The following is a 19,302-nucleotide window of genomic DNA, read 5'->3' on the forward strand; positions in this document are numbered from 1 at the left end:
TTTTGCAGTTGGTTGCTTGGTTGTATAATATCTTTTATAACTCTGCCCTGGCTTTAACCACCGCTTTGTAGGACTCTTTTCTAGCTGGACGGGTGCACTGGGACCCTGAGCCCTTATGCTCTTACACTGACAGTGACTGGCCTACCTGGGTGCCCAGTTTCCCAGGACAGCTCTTAGTTGCCTGAGTTTATTGCCTGGTAAACTCTTACTTTAGTGGATAGAAAACTCTTAGTTTAGTGCCTGGTAAACTCTTAGTTCTTCAGTTCATCTACTCCTGTCCCAGCACTGCCAGATGCAGATCCCTTCCAACAAGCTTATGATGGTCTCCATGGCTGTTTTTATACAAATCCAGGGAACCACTGTTGTACGTGATTTTTCCTTTGGCCCTGAGCATTTTGTTGTGACATATCACATCCCAATATAAAGCACAATAAATAAATATGCTGCACCTCATACGGTTCCAGTCTCGTGGGGCTGCTGCCTTCTCTCCAGATGAAAAATGCCGTGATGTTGCATTTGAGCACTCAGCTCCATCTCTCAAAATGCAGCTTTATTCCACAGAAGGCTCACAAAGCAACTCTGAAAGAACATTCCTGGATCAAAAGACTGCAAGGATATAAAGATGGATAAAAAATATCAGCCTGTTTTCTATAGTCCATTCGCAACTGCATAATTTATAATCACTCCTCCTCAACTGGGAGCGAGTTCATGGGTGAAGCTGCATCTACTCTCTTTAGATGAAAAGCTGCCATCTGACAGGTCTCAGCTATTTTGGCAGGAAATGTGATCTATTTTTCATTTCAGGCATGCAGCTAGGTGCAAATTATGAACCAAATCCTTACGTAAGTTTATTTGCTAAGATTATTGTTTATTCTCCTTTCAAGAAAATCTGAATTTGACATTGAGCGCATGTCTCCCACGAAGAAGGAAGGAACACCTGGAGAAGAAATGTACCTCTCATCTAAAAAGAAACTTAAGATCTGACCAAAATGGGAATCTAAAGCATACTCCTACAGCATCCTGCTGTATTTGAGGCTCTGTTAGGTTGCCTGGAGCCTCCCACCAGAGATATAAAAGTGTTCCAGCATGAGCTGTAGACTTTCTGTTCCACTGAACCATCTGTTTTGGGCTCTGGAAGCTGTGCCCAGCTCTTCGTCCCCATCGTCTGCCATGGCTTTGGTGGACATCTCAGCTACGGTCCCAGCACATGTGGCTTGAGAGCAGCCTAATGGTTTATGATTAGATGGCAAAAGGTGAATTGATGGCACTGTGTTGTAACACTGAGTGCAACAAGTATAATATCTCATTTTGATGTCTATCACTGCTCCGCTGGCAAAACCATGGGCTTTGCACTGTTCCTGAGCTTGAGACATCACACTGTAGTTCTGCCTGACCTATAGATCTATAAATAGAGTTTATCTGTTGCCCATGGTTTTCTTAACTCTTCCAAATGCTTATTCCTATGTTTTAACCATTAACCATCATTACATTTCTTTATTTTAATATTAGCAGTTATTGACAGGAATAGTTAACATCTTCACTTCTGGATCCCATAGACGAAATATTAATACATGTCCTGCTTTCACAAGAAAATCTTTACAATTCCTTTTTGGGGTCCTTCCACAAGATGTTAAAGGGCTCATTTCTCACAAGCTCTACTTTACCACTCTTTCTTAAGAGTTGTACTTGTTTGATTTTGAATCCCATTCACTCCAGCTGGATCCACAGTTCAGCTGGAACTCAACAGGTTGTTGCTCTAAGAGTGTAAGAGGCTATTGCTTTTCCCAGCCTCCTGTTTAAGGGCAGGCCAACACAGAGGAAAAACTATATAATGGTGTGGTTAACAGGGAGGGGAGATCCCTCAAATAATCAGAAGTGTGTAGTTTGGGACATGATGGGAGGTGAGTTACCTGCACCTCTGGGATCTACTTGAGTATTCCCTGTAGCTTCTTGCTTCGTCTGCTCCCAGGCTGGGGGCTTGGGGACAGCAGTTACAGGGTAATTTTCTCTGGGGTCAACAGTTTGAAGCCCTGTACAAGTGTTTTAATTAATACCAGCTATTTCATAGCCGCTGTTTCTGGCAGGAGCGTAACTTGTCTCACCCCCCAGAGAGTTCTGCTGTGGTTCTCACAGCACCTCCCATGTAGATCTCTCTACAGACCCAGCTTGTCCTTCCATTCTTGCACTGGGGTTGTCTTTAGGAATTTTATTCTCAGTGATTTTTTTCCCACCTTTCGCACTTTTCATCCACAGGCTTCTACGTGTTTATTAAGCCTTAAACCTCACACCGTAACGCTCACTGTGCCTCAGTGTCCCGACCCACGGCGGGACTCTGCCCGCCCTCCCACGGCCCCTTCCCGCAGCAGCGCAAGGACGAACGTAGCAAAGCGCTGCACCCACACGCCACCTCCGTGCGGCTGCAGCGTCGGGGGCACCGGGAGGCCCGGGGGCACCGCACCGCCCCCAAACCCCGCCCGGCGGCTCCGGCCGCGGAGCGACCCCCGGGCCCCGCGCGCGGCGGGGAAAGCGCGGCGGCAGCGCCCGCCATGGCCCCTGCGCTGAGGGGAGGGTGACGCCCCACACTTTGGACCCTCCTCGCTTCCCGTCCGCCTGAGGGGAGCGCCCGGCGGAGAGCCGCAGCCTCTCCCGGAGGAGGCGGTGGCGGGACGCGAGCACTGAGGCAGGCGAGCCGCTTCCTCCTCCTCCTCCTCCCAAGATGGCGGCAGACTCCGCGGAGCAGTTCTGCGTGGCCGAGGAGCGCAGCGGCCACTGCGCCGTGGTGGACGGGAACTTTCTCTACGTGTGGGGGGGATACGTGGTAAGGCGGGAGGAGGCGGCCGGAGGGCGCTGGGGGTGAGGACGAGCGGGGGAGAGAAGCCGAGGGGGGCGGGAGGGGGGACGCGAGAAGCGGAGCGGCGCGCTGGCGGGCGGGGAGAGCCGGGCTGAGGGGCCCCAGGGCGGGCGGGAAGCGGAGCGAGGGGCCTCCCCCGCCGCCATGTCTGCCCCAACCGCCCCCTCAGCTGGTGCAGCCCCTCGGCGGCCCGGAGCGGAGCGCGGGTCACCTCAGCGCGGGCGCTGATTGGCTGCCGGGCAGGGGCGGGCGTTTTAAATGGCGGAGCGGGGTCGGGGCGGCGCTGAGGTGACGGGCGGGAAGGGACGGGTGAGCGGCTGCTTGCTGTCCCCTCTAAGCATACATGCCCCTTAACCCATGGCCGCCCCCTTTTCTGTTCGCAGCTGCCTCCATCACACTGCACGTGTGGTGGAAGGGCCGGTGGAGCCGGTTTGTTTCCCCTTTCCAACAAACGCGTGGTTCCCCTGTGTTCTAGGAATGCTGCTCTTGTTTCCCTTCCTCTGTGGGGTGACGACTATAATTTGCAGTTTTTCCGGTGTGTAATTCGCGTGCTAGTTCCTGAGTCGCTGCATTTTTTGCTTATTAGTAGCTGTGTGTTGCGTGCAGTGTGTTTTCCTCCCTCAAAGTGGTTCTGTCACTTCAAAAGAGAGCACATCTGCTTTTTTTTTCCATTGAAAGATCAGTTCTAGTTCTGGCATAAGTGAATCCTTGTGACTCTTATCTCTTGTACTGAATTCATCCAGAGCTATGAATGATACTAAATTAATGATACTACAGTCAGTTCATTTTATCCACAGTGTCTGTGCATTTTGGCCTTAAAATGTGAAAGTCGCTGTGCTTGGTATTACTGCTGGTCTTGATCGGGTTGAAAACATATTTCTATCTGAAAGGAGGTGGGGTCGGTCTCTTTTCTTCCAGGTAACAAGTGACAGGACGAGAGGAAGCGGCCTCAAGTTGCACCAGGGGAGGCTGAGGTTGGATCTGGGGAACAATTTCTTCCCCAAAGGGCTGTGGGGCATTGGAACAGGCTGCCCAGGGCAGTGCTGGAGTCACCATCCCTGGAGGGCTGGACAGATGGACATGAGGTTCTCAGGGACATGGGGTAGAGGTGGAGTTGACAGTGTTGAGTTAATGGTTGGACTTATTGATCTTGAGGGTCTTTTCCAACCAATATGACTCTATGATATATCATATTCTGTCTTTTTCAATGACTAAGGTAAGCTTTGACATATGCGCAGCTTGTCCTTCTGTATTCAAGCCTATTTGGGAACTCCTGGCTTTCAGTTTGCAAACACATTTTATGTTATAAGTGTGTGCAATAGCAGTGGGAAGGACATTTCCAGAGCTCTCAGGTACTGGTGGCTGGTTGTCTCTTCACATTATAGTTTGTTTTCTGGAAACGGGAATGCTCTTTTTATAAGTAAAAACATTGGACTTAAAAGGCAGAATAGAGCTGGGCAGCTTGCGGTATTTGAGTTCTGCTCCTGAGCTTGATTCATTTGACCTGGAAAAGGTTGTGCTGCTGGTGACTGCAGAAATACTAAAAATACAGATACTGTGTGTTGAAATACAAGCCCTGGCTGCGGTAGGAAGCCAGGCAGCCGGTTTCACTGCCGGGGTTCTTCTGACATGCTCTTTCCAGCCTCCTGCATGGCCGGGCTTGCCCAGTACCAAACTGGAATGGAATTGGGGAGCCCTTGGGACCAGCAAACTGCTCCCACAGCTTTTCTTCCCCTTGGGGGCTCTTTGATAGGCAGTGTTCCTTGTGACTGCAAGTCATGTAAGGCTTTGAATATATATTTTGTAGTGTCAAGAAGTTAGTCAGCTGTAGAATAAGCATGTATTTAAATAATGCGAGCCACCTGTGACGTACAGGAAGATTTAGTGTCATTTTCTGGCCTTAAAGTCCATAATATAACTATGCAATACCTAAATCACTGATAACAGTCAGTAGTTCTTATGCTTTGGTCTTTAGAAATGAAGGCTGGACAGGCTAGCACAGTGTTTTCAAAGGTTTTCTAATAAGGGCTCCTGGGTTCATGACACATTCAAAAAGGACAATGTATATTCAGTTTAGCAGATCAACTTTGCAAACATTTTTAGTAGTTTTACATATTTATTTATGGAGAGTATTATCAAAATCATTGTTACTCTTTAAGCAGCTCTTTAGACAGGTAAATCATATTTTACACATTGGTGGACTACCGCCCTGCTAACTTATTTTTGGCGTCAGTGTATTTGCTCAGGGCTGGTTCTGTAGCAAACGCTCAGGCTCTGATCACTGTTGCATGTGGATTAAACTGAGTAAACTTCTGTGCTTTGCGAAAGCGGCCAGCAGAGCCCACCTTGCGAAAGGCATCTGGCAGGATAAACTGTCCCCACCACAGTGTGTATGTGCCTGGTTGGCACCGTTCAAAATGAGAAGGTAAAAATAAAGTATCATTTAAAGGCAAGTGATCAATATCAGTAACTGAACAGTTAATAATTAACTTTCGGTTTTGTTTTTAACTTTTTTTGCTCGTGTTGATTTCATTTTGATTTTTTTTTTAATTTACTGACTGCTTGTTACCTCAGTCTTTCATTTCTGTCTAATGCTAAGACAACAATTAATGATGTAATTGTTACTCAGCCTGAGTGCTGCAATTGCGTTCTTTCGGCCTTCCTTCTCCTGTTTGTTATTCTTCCTCATTGTCATTTCCCAATTTATTTTTCTTCCATATATGGCCTCTGTTTGGAAGTCTTCACTTATCTATTTTTCACAGAGGAATTAATTTTCCCCTTCAACTTATGGCATAGGTTAAGATCTTTTATATCTGACATCTTGTTCTTTCAAGTTTCTTCAGTTGCTGCAAGTAACTGTTCTTTTTGTGCTTTGCAGTTATACTTTTCTCTGTATTTTTCCATTATGCCAAGAATTGCCACCTCGTTAAAAGTATCTCCTAAAGCAAAACATAACAAGTTTCCATTCAGAAGCTCCAGATCTGGTCGGGTTTATGCTTTTACGCATCTTTCCTGGCAACTCATTACGTTGGTAAATCTCTGCCTTTAATGAGTAGACCTGAGGAATGCAGTGCTTTATTTTTAAAATTAGTACTTTTTTTCTGACTTCCTGTTTAGTTTTTGGGTTCTTTACCCTTCTACACAACCTGGCAAAATCTCAGTTTCTGGAAAAGATAAAAAGGGTTTATGGATTAAGGAGAAAACCCTTCAAGTGAAGGAGAACCGTTTTTCCTTAACGCTGCAGAAAGCCCCAAAGAAGAGCATTAATACTTTGCTGCTCATCTTTGTTCTGTATTTGGAGGTGTGAAGGCTCACAGTACAGCAAAATTTGCTCAAAGTGATCACATCAGTGACTGAATAAAATACTTCCTTTATTAACAGCATTTTAATAGAGGGGGGAGGCACCTTTGACAGTCTCTTTTAAGATTTTTGGGTTTTTTAAATCCATGATCATGTTATGATGCCATTGTGCTTCTTGTTAGTAGCAGTTCTGTGTGTTTCCTAATGACTTAATTGTTCGCCTGTGCTATTTTCTTAATTTTAGAAATTGGCTATTGTATTATATTCATTGCTTTTTGAATACTGGAACACTTCTATCCCTACTTCTGATACAACAAACATTTTTTTATCATCTTCACCCTTCAAATGAGTGACTAAAGATGCTATTAACAATCAGCGAAGCTCAATGACATCAGGAAATGCCTAACGGAGTATTTTTAATAGCTTCAAAAAATGAAAAACATATTTTTTTTAAACTTCTGGTATAAAATGTAAAATATTAGCATTATTGAGCTGCCTGTTTAAACATAATGATGAGAACAATAATGTTGGGATATGACTTATGCTCTGGTAGATCATCTCCTTAAGATTATTCCATGTTGCTAAGTAACATGGTTTGGTATTTAGTTTTAAACGTGTGGTGTATAATGCATAATTGATTTAACATTTGCAAATTTTTTTTGGTTTTAGTCAATTGAAGAAAATGAAGTTTATTTGCCTAATGATGAGCTCTGGATCTATGAAATGGATAGCGGGTTATGGTAAGTTGCATAATTCATATTTATTTTATGTATGAAGTTAATCCTTGCATAGACTACAATTAGCTGTGGTGAGAAGACTTTGGTTACATGAGTTACTTACTGGTCGTGTTCCCTGAGGTTTAAATAGCAGATGTTTCATGTAAAGACTGAAGAACAGACATATGTACTTACAAATTAACTCTAGGAAACACATTAATTCCTTAAGTATAATTGTTTTTTTTCAAGAGGCTGTTTGAAATGGTCGGCTTCAGGCTCTGTTGTTAAAACAAGTGTGTTTTGTTTGGACATTTGTTTTGGCTTCATTCTCCATACATCAACTTTTATGTTTAAATGAATATTTAAACACTGGATAGTTATAATTAGAAATTTTTTGTTATTACTTAACTGTGTTCTGAGTATACTTGCATAAATAACTCCTAACTAACCATATCTTGCACATCACTAGCAATTTAATATTTACATTTTGCATTCATTGCATTCACATATTGGATGTGGGGAGAGATAACAACACCGCTTTTTAAAGTTTTCCAGTGGTTCCTATTACAATAAATAAGGTCAGTTTGGTAAAGTCGTATCCATTTGGGCTTAGATGTGTTTTCTGCCAGCTGTCTTTCTAGTCTCCCACGTGTTTATATGTTTCTCACATACCCATATTCAAGAGGTTCATTACATCCCTGTAGTGAGAGCAACAATTGGAAATGGAGGAAGAAGGGGAGGGCTGGACCGGGAAAGGGTTTTACAGGAGGGATGAAATTCCACATCTGTGCGGTCAAGTCACTGACTTTGATAACAACGTTTTTGCATATGCTTAGTGTGAAGTCCTAGCAAGTTTTTTTTAAAAAAAAACCCTAAAAAATAAAAAAATTGAACCCTCACTCGGACTGTGGGTTGCTGTCCTTTTTCTGTTCTTGAAAGTACTGGCCAAAGCAACTCTCTTGTTTTTCATCCCGATGTCCCTATGTCGGTTATGCTGCTACAGCTGTTTATATGATCACACAGGAAATTGGATCAGGAAAAGTGATCTGGGTTAAATATAACTTTTGTTTCTTTGCAGGGTTATTTTTAACCTGGATCCGTTCTGATCTCATTTGGTTTACAGCCCAGGCAGTTGTCCCATCCAGAGCAGGGCCAGGGAAGGTGGGCTGGCCTGGGGCACCAGCCAGGACAAAGGTGTCTGGAACCAGCGCCCTGAGCAGCCTTTAGCAAGTGCTGTTTTCCACAGGGACCACACACGTACCATTGACATCTTGTGATTTAGCACATAAAGAGTTTTTCCTTTGAACAGCTGCCTCTAGTTCTTTTCGGTTGGGATACTCAAAGCTGTGAGAATCCTTTTCTTCAGCAATAGACAGTGAAGGTGGCTGACGTAGATGGAATAAATTGAATTGCCTGTGTGTGGTGATACTGGACCTAGCAGAGAGAACTAAAATTTGAGAGCCTAGGGAAGCTGAGTTTGATGTGGATTCTTGGCCTAACGCTCAGCCTCGTGGCTTCGGCAGAAATAATTTCATCAGGTAGTTGTGTAGTGCTTGAGATTTTGTGATATTAGAATTGGCATCACAGGGGGTTCCTTGTTTTTTAAGTGAGAACAGCAAGGAAAAGGCCAGGAACTGCTGCTGAACAACAGAGATCTCATGGCTAAAATTTGCATTATTGAAGATTTTTAAAAATCATGCTAAATACAGTGCAAGATACAGCTTTAGGAGTGGCATATTGGGTACTAAAATTAGTACTTCTGATATTTATTTCTACTTCTGCCTCAGTTTTCCATTTGTAAAATGATAGCAATACCACATTTTCATTTTAGGAGTTGTTGGCGTTAACAGCATTTCCAGGTTTTGAATAATTAATGTTTCAGCTCTACTAATGCCCTTTTAATATGGGCTTCACCTTCAGAGAGATTAAGATGGTTTATCAACATATGCACAAGATTCATTTGAAAGTTCTCTTACACCACAGGAGCCTGACTTCATATATCAGTGCTAGTTATGGCCAAAACTGTATTTTTAGCTTTAAGTCTAAAAATTATTTCTACATCTGGTTTGGTTTTGTTATTTTTAGCAGGTTTGAAAGCGCATTTTAAGACTTAATGTATGTGCTAAATTGCAGGACAATGCACCTAATGGAAGGAGAGTTACCGACCTCCATGTCGGGGAGCTGCGGGGCGAGCATCAACGGGAAGCTGTACATTTTTGGTGGATTTGATGATAAAGGATACAGCAATCGGGTATTGTATTATTTTCTTTCATCATATATTGTATTTGAATGAATAACAATGCTGATCTTACTGTTTTGTCTGGTGTACTTTGTGTTTGAATTGAAGAGAAGTTTATTTTTGTAGAAAAAGTTCATTTTTAAACTGACAAAACCTTTAGTTTTAGTTTTAATGTTCAACTCTGGATATTCTTTTCCTGGTAGTTGTCACTGAGTTGTAGCTTCAGAATGAGACCCATTACGAGCTTCAGAATGAGTCCAGTTGCATAAAACTCCATTTATTTCTGAAAACTGACAGTGCTTCCCCAATTGCGTATTATTTTTTAATATGTTGCCAGCCGTAATTGAAACTGATCCCAGAAATACCACTTTATTTTTGCTCTTTGACAGTGATTACCTTTCTTACATAAAATATAGATGTCAGTTTTCCTTCTAATTGAAGGCTGGAGTAGCAAAGTAGAGGAAATGAGCTGGTTTATCGTTTAGTTTAAATGAAGTCTGAGCTCAGTCCTGATTAGAAACTCACTGAAATGGGGCCCGTAACCACATCTCAGTTTAGGGTTCACAAGCCTGGTTGGTTTTTACGTGGTTTAGGCAAAGCTACTGACACCTCTGCCAATAGAACAGAACTTTTTGTGTTGTTGGTGTGTATCACCTTCTTCCCATACGTTGCTGCATATTGTAAACGCCACTGTCAATAGTGTGTTCTGAGGGTGGTGGGCTGTTCTTTTTGCTGGTGATTTGTGCTGGATTCTTCGACATCATTTATACTGAAAATGTTGTAATTTTTTTCTTTTAAGCTGTATTATGTTAATTTGCGAACAAAAAATGGAACCTATAGGTGGAAAAAAATTACAAATTTTAAAGGTCAACCTCCTACACCACGTGACAAGCTTTCCTGCTGGGTGTATAAGGACAGGTAACACATTAAAAATATTTAATATGTGTTAATTGCAGAGAGGAAGTACTAGAAAGTGAAGAGAACACAGGTTTGGGATTCAGGAAACTCTAATTCTTAGCTTGACTTGCTGTGGGATTTTGTGTAACTCTCCTAACAACTTTCTACCCGAGTTTTCTCACATGTGAGCTGAATTAATGGTGAGTATAAACGCACGTGAGGAAAGGGTTGGGAAATTTAGTGAAAGTTTCTGAAATGCTTTGAGACTTGAGATAAATATTATTATGCATCTATTACTTATGGTTTTAATTGTAACACATGGTAAAAATCAGCGTAAAAATTACAAGTTTTTGTTACATTATGTAAGCATTGCATTATTACATGCAATAAAATATATTTAGTATATTTTCAAGGGTTTTAATAGCCTACAAATGCTGACAATGACAAAGGCATTTTAGTGAGTATCTTTGTTTCCTAAGAACCAAGTCAGCCTGGATATTTGTGTTGTAAAAGTTCCTGAGTGTATTTAGAAAAAATACTTAGCTAAAAATGAATACTTCAGATTTTGTGTTTATTATGGAAAGTGTCTGGATATTGTGGCATATGTGGTCAAAGTGACACGTCAGTGATTTGTTATAGAAGTCGTTGTAAATAAGAATATGGTTAAAAGACGCAGAGATGAGGTTCTCAGGGGCATGGGTTAGAGGTGGACTTGGCAGCACTAGGTTAACGGTTGGACTCCATCATCTTGAGGGTCTTTTCCAACCAAGATGATTCTGAGATATACAGTGAACACTATAAAATGTAAACGATTTCTCCGTTTCTGGACTCTGCATCTAAAGAGGTTTTGCATATACTGCATAACGCCTCTCGGTACTATATCTTGCCTTTGTAATTCTAACCTAACTGCAAGACATATGAAATTACAGATATTTGAACAACTCTGTAGCTGTTAACACTATTCAGAACTAAATTATTCTGAGTATCATATAATCCACATACTGAGAAATGACCTATTTTAGGTGGCAGAGTGTAACTGTTTCATGTAACACAAGTATTTGGGGACAAGCTATGCACCTTGGCAGGAGTTTACTGTAACGTTTTACAAGCTGTGAGTTTGCAGATCAGGATGTGTTGGTGTGTTGCACAATGCTTTCCGTAACTCTGTTTCCCTAGGAATGTCAGTCTGGAGTGACCTTCACCATCCCATCATTTCCTAAATTGCCTTCTCCCGAGATCACTAACAACTATGCCAAATCTCCTCAAATGTTGAAGTTAAACAAAACTTTAGGAAGCCTTACTTATGGATGGCCATTTCATGGGTGGAATATTAGGCTGGGAGGTGTGTAACGATACTTGCAATGCCATATGTTCAGTAAAAAAAATCTCTTTATAAGCTTGAGAAAGACATTGTAGGTCCCAAGCAGTCCCTGGGCTGAACTTTGGGAGCATTTGTTGTGAAAAAAAATGTATACAGAAGGCTAAGAAATAGGAATTTCAATGGAAAAGGGTAGGAGTGGTAGCAGAAGTGGAGGCATTTCACTGTCTTGTGTGTTCCGTGTCATTCTGAGACTCGTGCGTGAAGATGTGACTGTGATAAGCTTGTAGACGGAGAAACAGAGAACAGGGACTTGGAGGGATCCTGAACCTCCCTCCTTCTGTGGATTCCTGGCAGGCTTCTTGAGGAGAGTAACAGTAATTACATTAATATTGGTAAGGTTTGCTACATAATCAGGTGCAATATGAAATATTTTAAGCTGTTTATATTGTTAGTAGTACTGTAGGTAAACTAAAATTTGAAATTAATTGTTACGGCTTATTCATTTGAATGTGATATCCAAAGCAGGTCACTGAACTTATTTTTTGTTGTTCTTGTAGGCTAATATATTTTGGTGGCTATGGCTGTAGGAAGCACAATGAACTGAGTGATTGTTTTGATGTCCATGATGCATTTTGGGTAAGAGATTTGTCACAATTCAGAGGGATTTGTCCTTCCTGATTGTCAAAACACGACCTTTTATACTATACTCAGTAGGCAAGAAAATCTGTTAGGATTTTCGTTTTCTTTTATTTGTAGAATTTAGCAGAAACGCAAATCAAAATCTTCTACTTGAATCTGAAATTTCAGGTACTGCATGTTGGGAGCGCTGGGTGTTCAGGGTGTTCCAAGTACCCAGCGCTAGTCTTTGAGCACAATGAAACAAAATGCTGTCAAAGCAGGAACAAAGGCAGTATTTTACATTTGAAGACATATTTTAAATATGAAACTCACAGAAAACTGTAGAATTTATTTCCTCGAAGTAACAGTAGACAATTTATAACGTCACAAGTCTAACTGACAAATACTGCCAGCGAATTGCTTCGATTTGTTATCCAGAGCAAATGCCATTGCTTTAAGATGCCTGCATTAGATAGTTTCTCATAATGATTTCTTACAGCTAATAGAGAGGAGACTAATTAGAGCATTTAGTGACAGAAATTAATTCCTGTCCATTCCTAAATGCTGTCGACCTTCAACTAGACCTGAGCTGCTGCCTCATTATTAAAAACATTAGCATATGTTTCTTTTAATAAATTTCTGTATTTTCTCTTTTGATAGATCACTTCTGGGGTTGTATCATTTAATAGCACAAAGATTTTCAAATAAAACAAGCTTAATTTTTGAACTTCTTTTCTAGGAAGGACAGATATTCTGGGGATGGCATAACGATGTTCATGTTTTTGATACAACCACACAAACTTGGTCTCAACCAGCAATCAGAGTGAGTGGTTTTTAGCCTTATCTTTTGACACAGTTGTGATTTTACTGCATTTTGAAGCGTTATTGTGCTCTAGAAATTGATATTGGAAAAAGTCATTTGAATACTCTTAGTATTGCTTATAATGTTAAACAGGAGGATGCTCAGTGCATCTGCAGTGTGGAAGATTCAGAACTGATATGAATTTGTTTCCCCACAGGGTGTTATTAGACGGGTGGTTTTTCTGTAATGTGGTTCTGATGCGAAAAATCCCATAAGCTTCAGAGAGGCACAAGAAATCTGGATGCTTTAGAAGATGATACAGTATTCTGTATCGAGGGGATAGTTTTGAGATAAAGCTTTGTGCTCAAGCTTTAAGACAACTGCTGGGAATACAAAATGAGTGTCTCTGTTCCTGGGTAAACACAGCACTGGGCTTCTCCAGAGAAGCATTTAGTGGGCACAGCAGAGTGGTGCTGAGTAGCAGGGCACAGGGGGTGTTTTGGTGGCTCCTCACGCAGCACATTGGCTCCTGCAGAACTGGATTATGGCGATTACGCTGATTTTGGGGTATCCTTGTAGGCCTTGCCTGGGCTTTGGCTCTGGAAGAGTTTCATGGCTGGAGCACAGCTGTTAACCCAGGCCAGCTGGGTTAACGCCTAACGAAGGTGGTACAAACACAGGACTGGTTTTAGTGTTGCCAAACTGAGGTTAACAAACTGAACTGTTTTGATATGAAGCCCATTTGCTTGACTGCATCTGTATATAATTAATGTGCAACATAGATAAACTATCAGAGATAAAAAAGATTAAACTGCCCCCGGACTTCTTGTTCCACCTCCGCCCCTTTTCCTAAAGCTGATGGGTCAGTGTGAAGGATCACATACTGGGCCGCAAGAACAAGAGTGATCTGTAGATCCAGACTCTGGGTTCACCCTTCAGCTGTCACACGTTTAAATAAGGCAGGGGAGGGGTAATAAACTCACTCTATTGCGAATTTAGGCCTTCAGTTATCCTTTCTGAAGTAAAATTACATGTTTAGTATGTGAGGGTTGTACACTCATTGTTTCGAGCTTTGTGTGTATAGAGTTCTATTCTCTGCAAGGGTTAATGTTAAAAAAATCCATTAAACAAATATCTCCCAGTCATGCTACATTGTTAGGGTAAACAGATCAGATATTCTTCAGCAAATACGTTATTTTAATCATCCTCTAAAACAGCATTTATACTTGCTTTTGCAGTAAATTAATGCACACACTTCTATTTATTGATATTAATATGATAGTTTAGTATAAGGCTTTATAAAATCCTGGTGATTTTACATAAGAACTTAGTAGGAGGAGTATATTGTAGTCTGACACCATTTTATGGTCTTTATAGGATATTCTAGAATTCCTATAAAATTAAATGGAAAAAACCTGAAATTACCATTGAAAAGTAAAAGCCAATTTTGCTGTCTTTATTTCTCATTTACACAGGGAAGACTTTTTGGCATGTGGCTATTGGAAGTAGCATTAAAATTTAATGTCTGATTTCCAGAGATTTTTAGTACCTGTTCCTCATGGTTCACACTTTGGAAAATAGAGCTGCACAAGAGATACCAACAATAACTTGCACGTTACTGTAATTCTATGCTTAGGAATTAAGTGAAATTCAATTAATTTATCTCTAAGTAAAGCAATGGTAAATCAGACCAAGAGGGAATATATTAAATATTAGCTACTGAGGGAACCCAGTCAAAGCTGTCCTTGGCAAGTATGTGTATTTTCAAATGTCTGCAGTATCTTGGACATGACTACAAATGATTTCCTTTTAGAATTGCAGTTTTGTCTGCATATTGATGCACGTTGGCCTGACCTTTGCGATCTCTGTGTTGCTGTCTTGCCGCTCTCCTTGGCTGCTGCTTTGGTGATTGTTCTGAACGATCTTATTTTGTTGTTTTATTTCAGGGTGGAGATCCACCTCAGCCTCGAGCAGCTCATACATGTGCTGTGCTGGGAAATAAAGGTTACATCTTTGGAGGACGAGTGCTGGTTAGTGTTGAATTAAAACATTTTATTGGCAGTAATATTATTTTCTTGGCAGCTGTGTTTTTTTGTAGCAGATTACTTTGTAGTAGAAAAAAATCCAACCTGTTTGTTAGGGGCATTGAATCCAGGATGCCTCTTTTCATCCCTCTCTGCCTTACAAAAACCAGAGTCTTTTTGTCTGTAGTAATAATGATAAAAGAAACATTGGCCCAAAAGGGGAAAAACCAGATGTCTGCATGGTAAATGCAAATGTTTATAGATCAACAGAGGTGGCTGATGTGTGCAGAACATCTCTAGGAGATGGTTCTTTGAGAGCGGAGCCAAAGCAAGCCTACTGATAGACCGGGTTTAAATAAATGATGAGATGTCGGCACTGTGTGTTTGCCACCGCGTAGCAGATTTATACATCAAACCCGCTGGCTTTTTTCCCCCCTTTGACTTGATGAAACGCTAGGAAGTAGTAAATATAACTGGGGTTTTAGCTCGTGCTCCCCCCCACCGCTGAGGAAAGAGGAGGTGTGTAAGAACACTCACATACACATCTCATACCCTGGTGTTTACCTTCTGGGAAAGTGAACTTCACAACAGCTGTTGGGTTACAGGATTTTATATTTACAGTTGCAACATGAAGGGCAGGAAATAATGGACTGCAGTTGGCTTAATAATTGAAACTGCTGTCATTTTTTGCCCGTAAGTGACTGAAATACGACGTGTGGATACAAAGGTATTAGCCTGTGTACGTTGAGGCTGGTACCGGCCGTGCAGCGCGTTACCTGACAGCGCAGCCCGTTCCCTCCCGTTCAGCCTCTCCTCTGCCCTCTCAATGCCAGTTTTGCAGTCTCAGCCGTCAGGATGCCCTCGGTACAGAATACCTGAAGCACACGGGCAGATTGCTGTTAGCAGCTTCATTCTGTGCATCCTATATAAGCTCTTTACCACCAGAGTACCGCTTGGATTTGCTCTCTTGATAGTTGATCCAAGACTATTTAATAGTACTGTGGAAGAAACTTAAATCTCTTGTCCCTTAGGTAACAAAGAACTGTCTGTATAGGATGCAGTTAGTGCATATTTAAAGCAAGGTGAGATTCTTGCTGTATAATCTTAACTCTTCCTACCTTTTTTTAACTTAAAAAAAGATCTTAGCCATCCCCCCCGGTCATGCCTAACAAACGTGAAGGCACAACCAGCAAGGAGATATTAAAACCTCTCAGCAACACACTGAATTTTTTTAGTACCAGTCAGAGGAGATTTTCTTATCAGTTCTTCTCTGCTGAATGATTAATGTAAGAATTTAAGCCCGAGGCAGCAATCCAATACAAAAACCATATTCCTGTCTTATGCCTGAAAACAAGGATGGTAGTAAGTAGTCTTAACTAATGCAGGCTCCCCTGTGGCTTGGATATTGTTTGCAAGGATAGTTTTGTTATCAGCTGGAAAGCGTACCAGCCCTTTTTAAACTGTTGCAAAAGCAGAGAGAAGATAATACTTTTAAAGGTCTCTGTATGATCTGGAGTTTATCAGGAATGTGAGAAACAGATTCTGTAAAGCAAGTTAAAAAAACCCAGGTTACTGTGTACTCCTCCAGATTTTTTTTAAATTTAAGGCTTTTTTTACCTACACCTAATTTAGAGTCTTTAATCATATTCCGCTGAAGAGATTTTATATCTCTATGACTATGAAAAGTAACAGTGAAGCAGCTTTTGAAAGCCCCCAGTGCTGTGTTCCTATAGTTTTGTTATATGAAAGAGAAGGAATTAACTGTTGGTTGGAGATGCCCTACGCTGAACATACGCCAACTTCATCTTGGAAAGCTGCCCTGCATTCTCAAGTACTTGCAAATAAAACCGTGTAAAACTGCGCTGTGTTCCCTTTCCACTGTTTTTCATGCTGTAAATCTGTGCTGCAGTGTTACAAAACTCTTACTCCTGCTCGCTCAGACAGAAACCAGACACACACAGAGGCAGGTCCGCAATGGCCACACAATGCCCAGCCAGTTTTTCAGGTTGAATCGCCTCCCACAGCTGCAGGAAAAGTTTTTACCTAAATAGCTCTTCAGAGCGATCAGAAAAGAAAGTCACCACGATCGATCCTGTTTATTCTGTGTGATGTGGCCTTTCGTACGGGCTCATACCCCGTAGAATTGTTGCTAAAGCCCCAGCTCTGCCTGAGGGAACCGCACACTGTAGCTGTGCCAGAGCTGTAGGTTTGGAAATAACTAAGGAAATAAAGGGATATTAGAAAAGATTGCAAAAGTATCGAATGTTACTTGAATCTTGGGTGTCAGGGTGAGCTGTGCCAGGCCGAGTCCTGTACCTCTGCTATGAACTCGCTCTTTCGTGTCTGCTGCATAAACGAACTCTTGCTGACCTGAGTGCTGCTCCTCATTTAGCAGCCCCGCAGACGTGCGAGGGAAAGAAATTCAGATGTCAAGAAGTAAACACGCAGTTCAGGACCTTCTGGCCGACCCTTTATTTCTGAACACTTCCTCGGCCTTCAGAGCTTTGCTCCCTCTGGCTTTTTTGTTTAGCGAGGGCTGTCTCTGCGTGGCGCAGAGAGAATCAAATGGCGTTGTGTCTGAGCTAGGGAGGGCTGTTGCGCTGTGCCTGTTGCAAATGAACTGTTTTAGAACTCAAGCCAGCCTTTGCAAGTGAAATTATTAGTAGCTGGAGCTCGCTTGTCATTTCTCCCCTGTGCTGTCGCATGATTAGATGTGCCCTGAGAGGACGTGCCCTCTGGCTTCTATTTAACTTTGACTATTCAGAAATACAGGGCTCTGATCTGAAAAGGTTTTTCTCTTCCTCAGGTAGCACCAGCTTCCTTAATAACCATTTGCTAAATTTCAGTGAAACTGCTTGGGAACAATGTCAGAGAAAAGTTAAATTTTGGAAAGATGTATTTCATTTTGTGGGAGAGCAGCAAGTGTAATTTTCACTTTAGTCATTAATATTGATTCGCTTTCTATCCTAGAAGTAAATAGAAACTTATAAAAGTTAGGGGAGCATTTAGTGGGGCTTGAGGAATTAACATAAGACATGAAACAGGAAAGGAAGGCTAAAGACATCAGGAAAAAAAACCCTAAATTTCCTGACAATGGGAGTAACTCCTCCCCAAAGGATGAAGTCTTGCTTTTCTCCGTAAATAAAGGAGCAAATACGGGGTTGCTCTGCTCCTCCTTCTCCTTCTAGTTCACCATAATACAAATCTTCCCAGGGAAAAGGCTCTACAAGGAACCAGAAAGGGCCAGGAATGTCATGAGGCTTCTGCTATTCATCTTTCTGGGAGGAAAGGGCACCTTTTTCCAAACTTGGAGCTAGAACTGGTAAAAGAAGATGATGGTGATGATGATCAAAATCAGTTGTACCAGGAATCATTTGCAAACAGGCTCAGAAGTGTTATGTGGATTCTGTTCCTCCAGGTAAGCCCCAAAACAACAGAAACGGGAGAAAGTGGGAAGGAAGGAGAGTTAGTCCAGAAGTTGATGCAAGTCTCATGTGTCATTTAAGTGGAAAGTTTTCCTGTGAGGAATGATGAAGTAATAAAACAAAGTCTTTCCAGCGGCTCTTAATGCATGTTTATATTTCCTGGTCTCCTTTCTGGCACTGAAAATCGGAAGATACACTGAGCCGCAGTCCTTCTCTTACAAAGATTTGAGCTGTAATTGCTGCTCGCCTGTAAATCTCAAATGGGAGAGCTGCATAGAGTTTACTGAAACAGCAGTGAGCTGTAAATATATCACCCTTACACCTTTCATCATGCTAGAAAGAAAGCTAATCCTGAGACAAAGTTAATGTTTACTGGGCTGCAAATAAATGAACATGCTGTAGATAAGTGGGATGTTGAAGGAGTAGCGCAAAGGGAAATGCAAACCCTCTTATGAGGCTTGATGCTTTTAAGCCAATTAAGAATCATTTTAGGACTGTCAGCTAAATGATTAAATATAGTAGGTAGTATTTAGAAATAGATGAGGAACTGCAAGAAAACTTTGCCTGTGGCAAGTGATGATATAATAATCTGTGTGCTTTATAGTTTTGCAAATAAGGGTCGGGTAGAAAGGCGTTTTCATTTATTAAAGCTGTGATAAAGGACTGAATCTTAGACATAAATGTCCAACTCATGCTGTGTTTTGAATTCAAAATGAGGTTGATGTAATTACGCATCTGTCAATCTGTTGAATCATGAGAATGTAAAGATTGTAATACATTGATTTCCCAGGGACCAAGAAACTGAGAACTACTCCATCTTCTACCTAATGCCTAGGAAAGGAAAGTCAGCGGGGAAGTCTTGAACAGCATCTTCTTGAAACCTTAATTTCCAGCATAACAGTGACTTTCTTCCCTTTCTTTAATAGAAGTCCTCTGTATGGAACTGTGTTATTCCAAGATGATTACATATTTTCAGGTCTAGAGGCCGGGATGTTGCTTTTTCCGCTCCCTACCCCCAAGTGTACAGGTACAGCAGAAGACAGTCAGTAATTCCATTCTGCTTTCTGCTTGTGTAATCTGTTCTTCATCCCGTTCCAAAGCCACCTGAA

The 19,302-nt window shown here is 41.6% G+C and overlaps 1 protein-coding gene across 2 annotated transcripts in view; it reads left to right on the forward strand.

Moving 5' to 3' along the window:
* Window positions 1-19,302, forward strand: part of KLHDC1 (kelch domain containing 1) — a 31,575-nt gene that overhangs the window by 521 nt on the left and 11,752 nt on the right. Inside the window, exons 1-7 of one of the 2 annotated variants that reach the window (XM_082057751.1) lie at window positions 2,327-2,818; window positions 6,821-6,891; window positions 9,001-9,118; window positions 9,906-10,024; window positions 11,882-11,960; window positions 12,682-12,765; window positions 14,691-14,774. In XM_082057751.1, coding sequence (XP_081913877.1) covers window positions 2,717-2,818; window positions 6,821-6,891; window positions 9,001-9,118; window positions 9,906-10,024; window positions 11,882-11,960; window positions 12,682-12,765; window positions 14,691-14,774 — 657 coding nt within the window. In that variant the 5' untranslated portion in view covers window positions 2,327-2,716. Of the gene's footprint in view, window positions 1-2,326; window positions 2,819-6,820; window positions 6,892-9,000; window positions 9,119-9,905; window positions 10,025-11,881; window positions 11,961-12,681; window positions 12,766-14,690; window positions 14,775-19,302 lie in introns of those variants that run through there. The other variant, XM_082057752.1, reaches the window with a different exon arrangement.

Source organism: Streptopelia decaocto, assembly GCF_964273445.1.
Source record: "Streptopelia decaocto genome assembly, chromosome: 7".
NCBI classification, from domain to species: Eukaryota; Metazoa; Chordata; class Aves; order Columbiformes; family Columbidae; genus Streptopelia; species Streptopelia decaocto.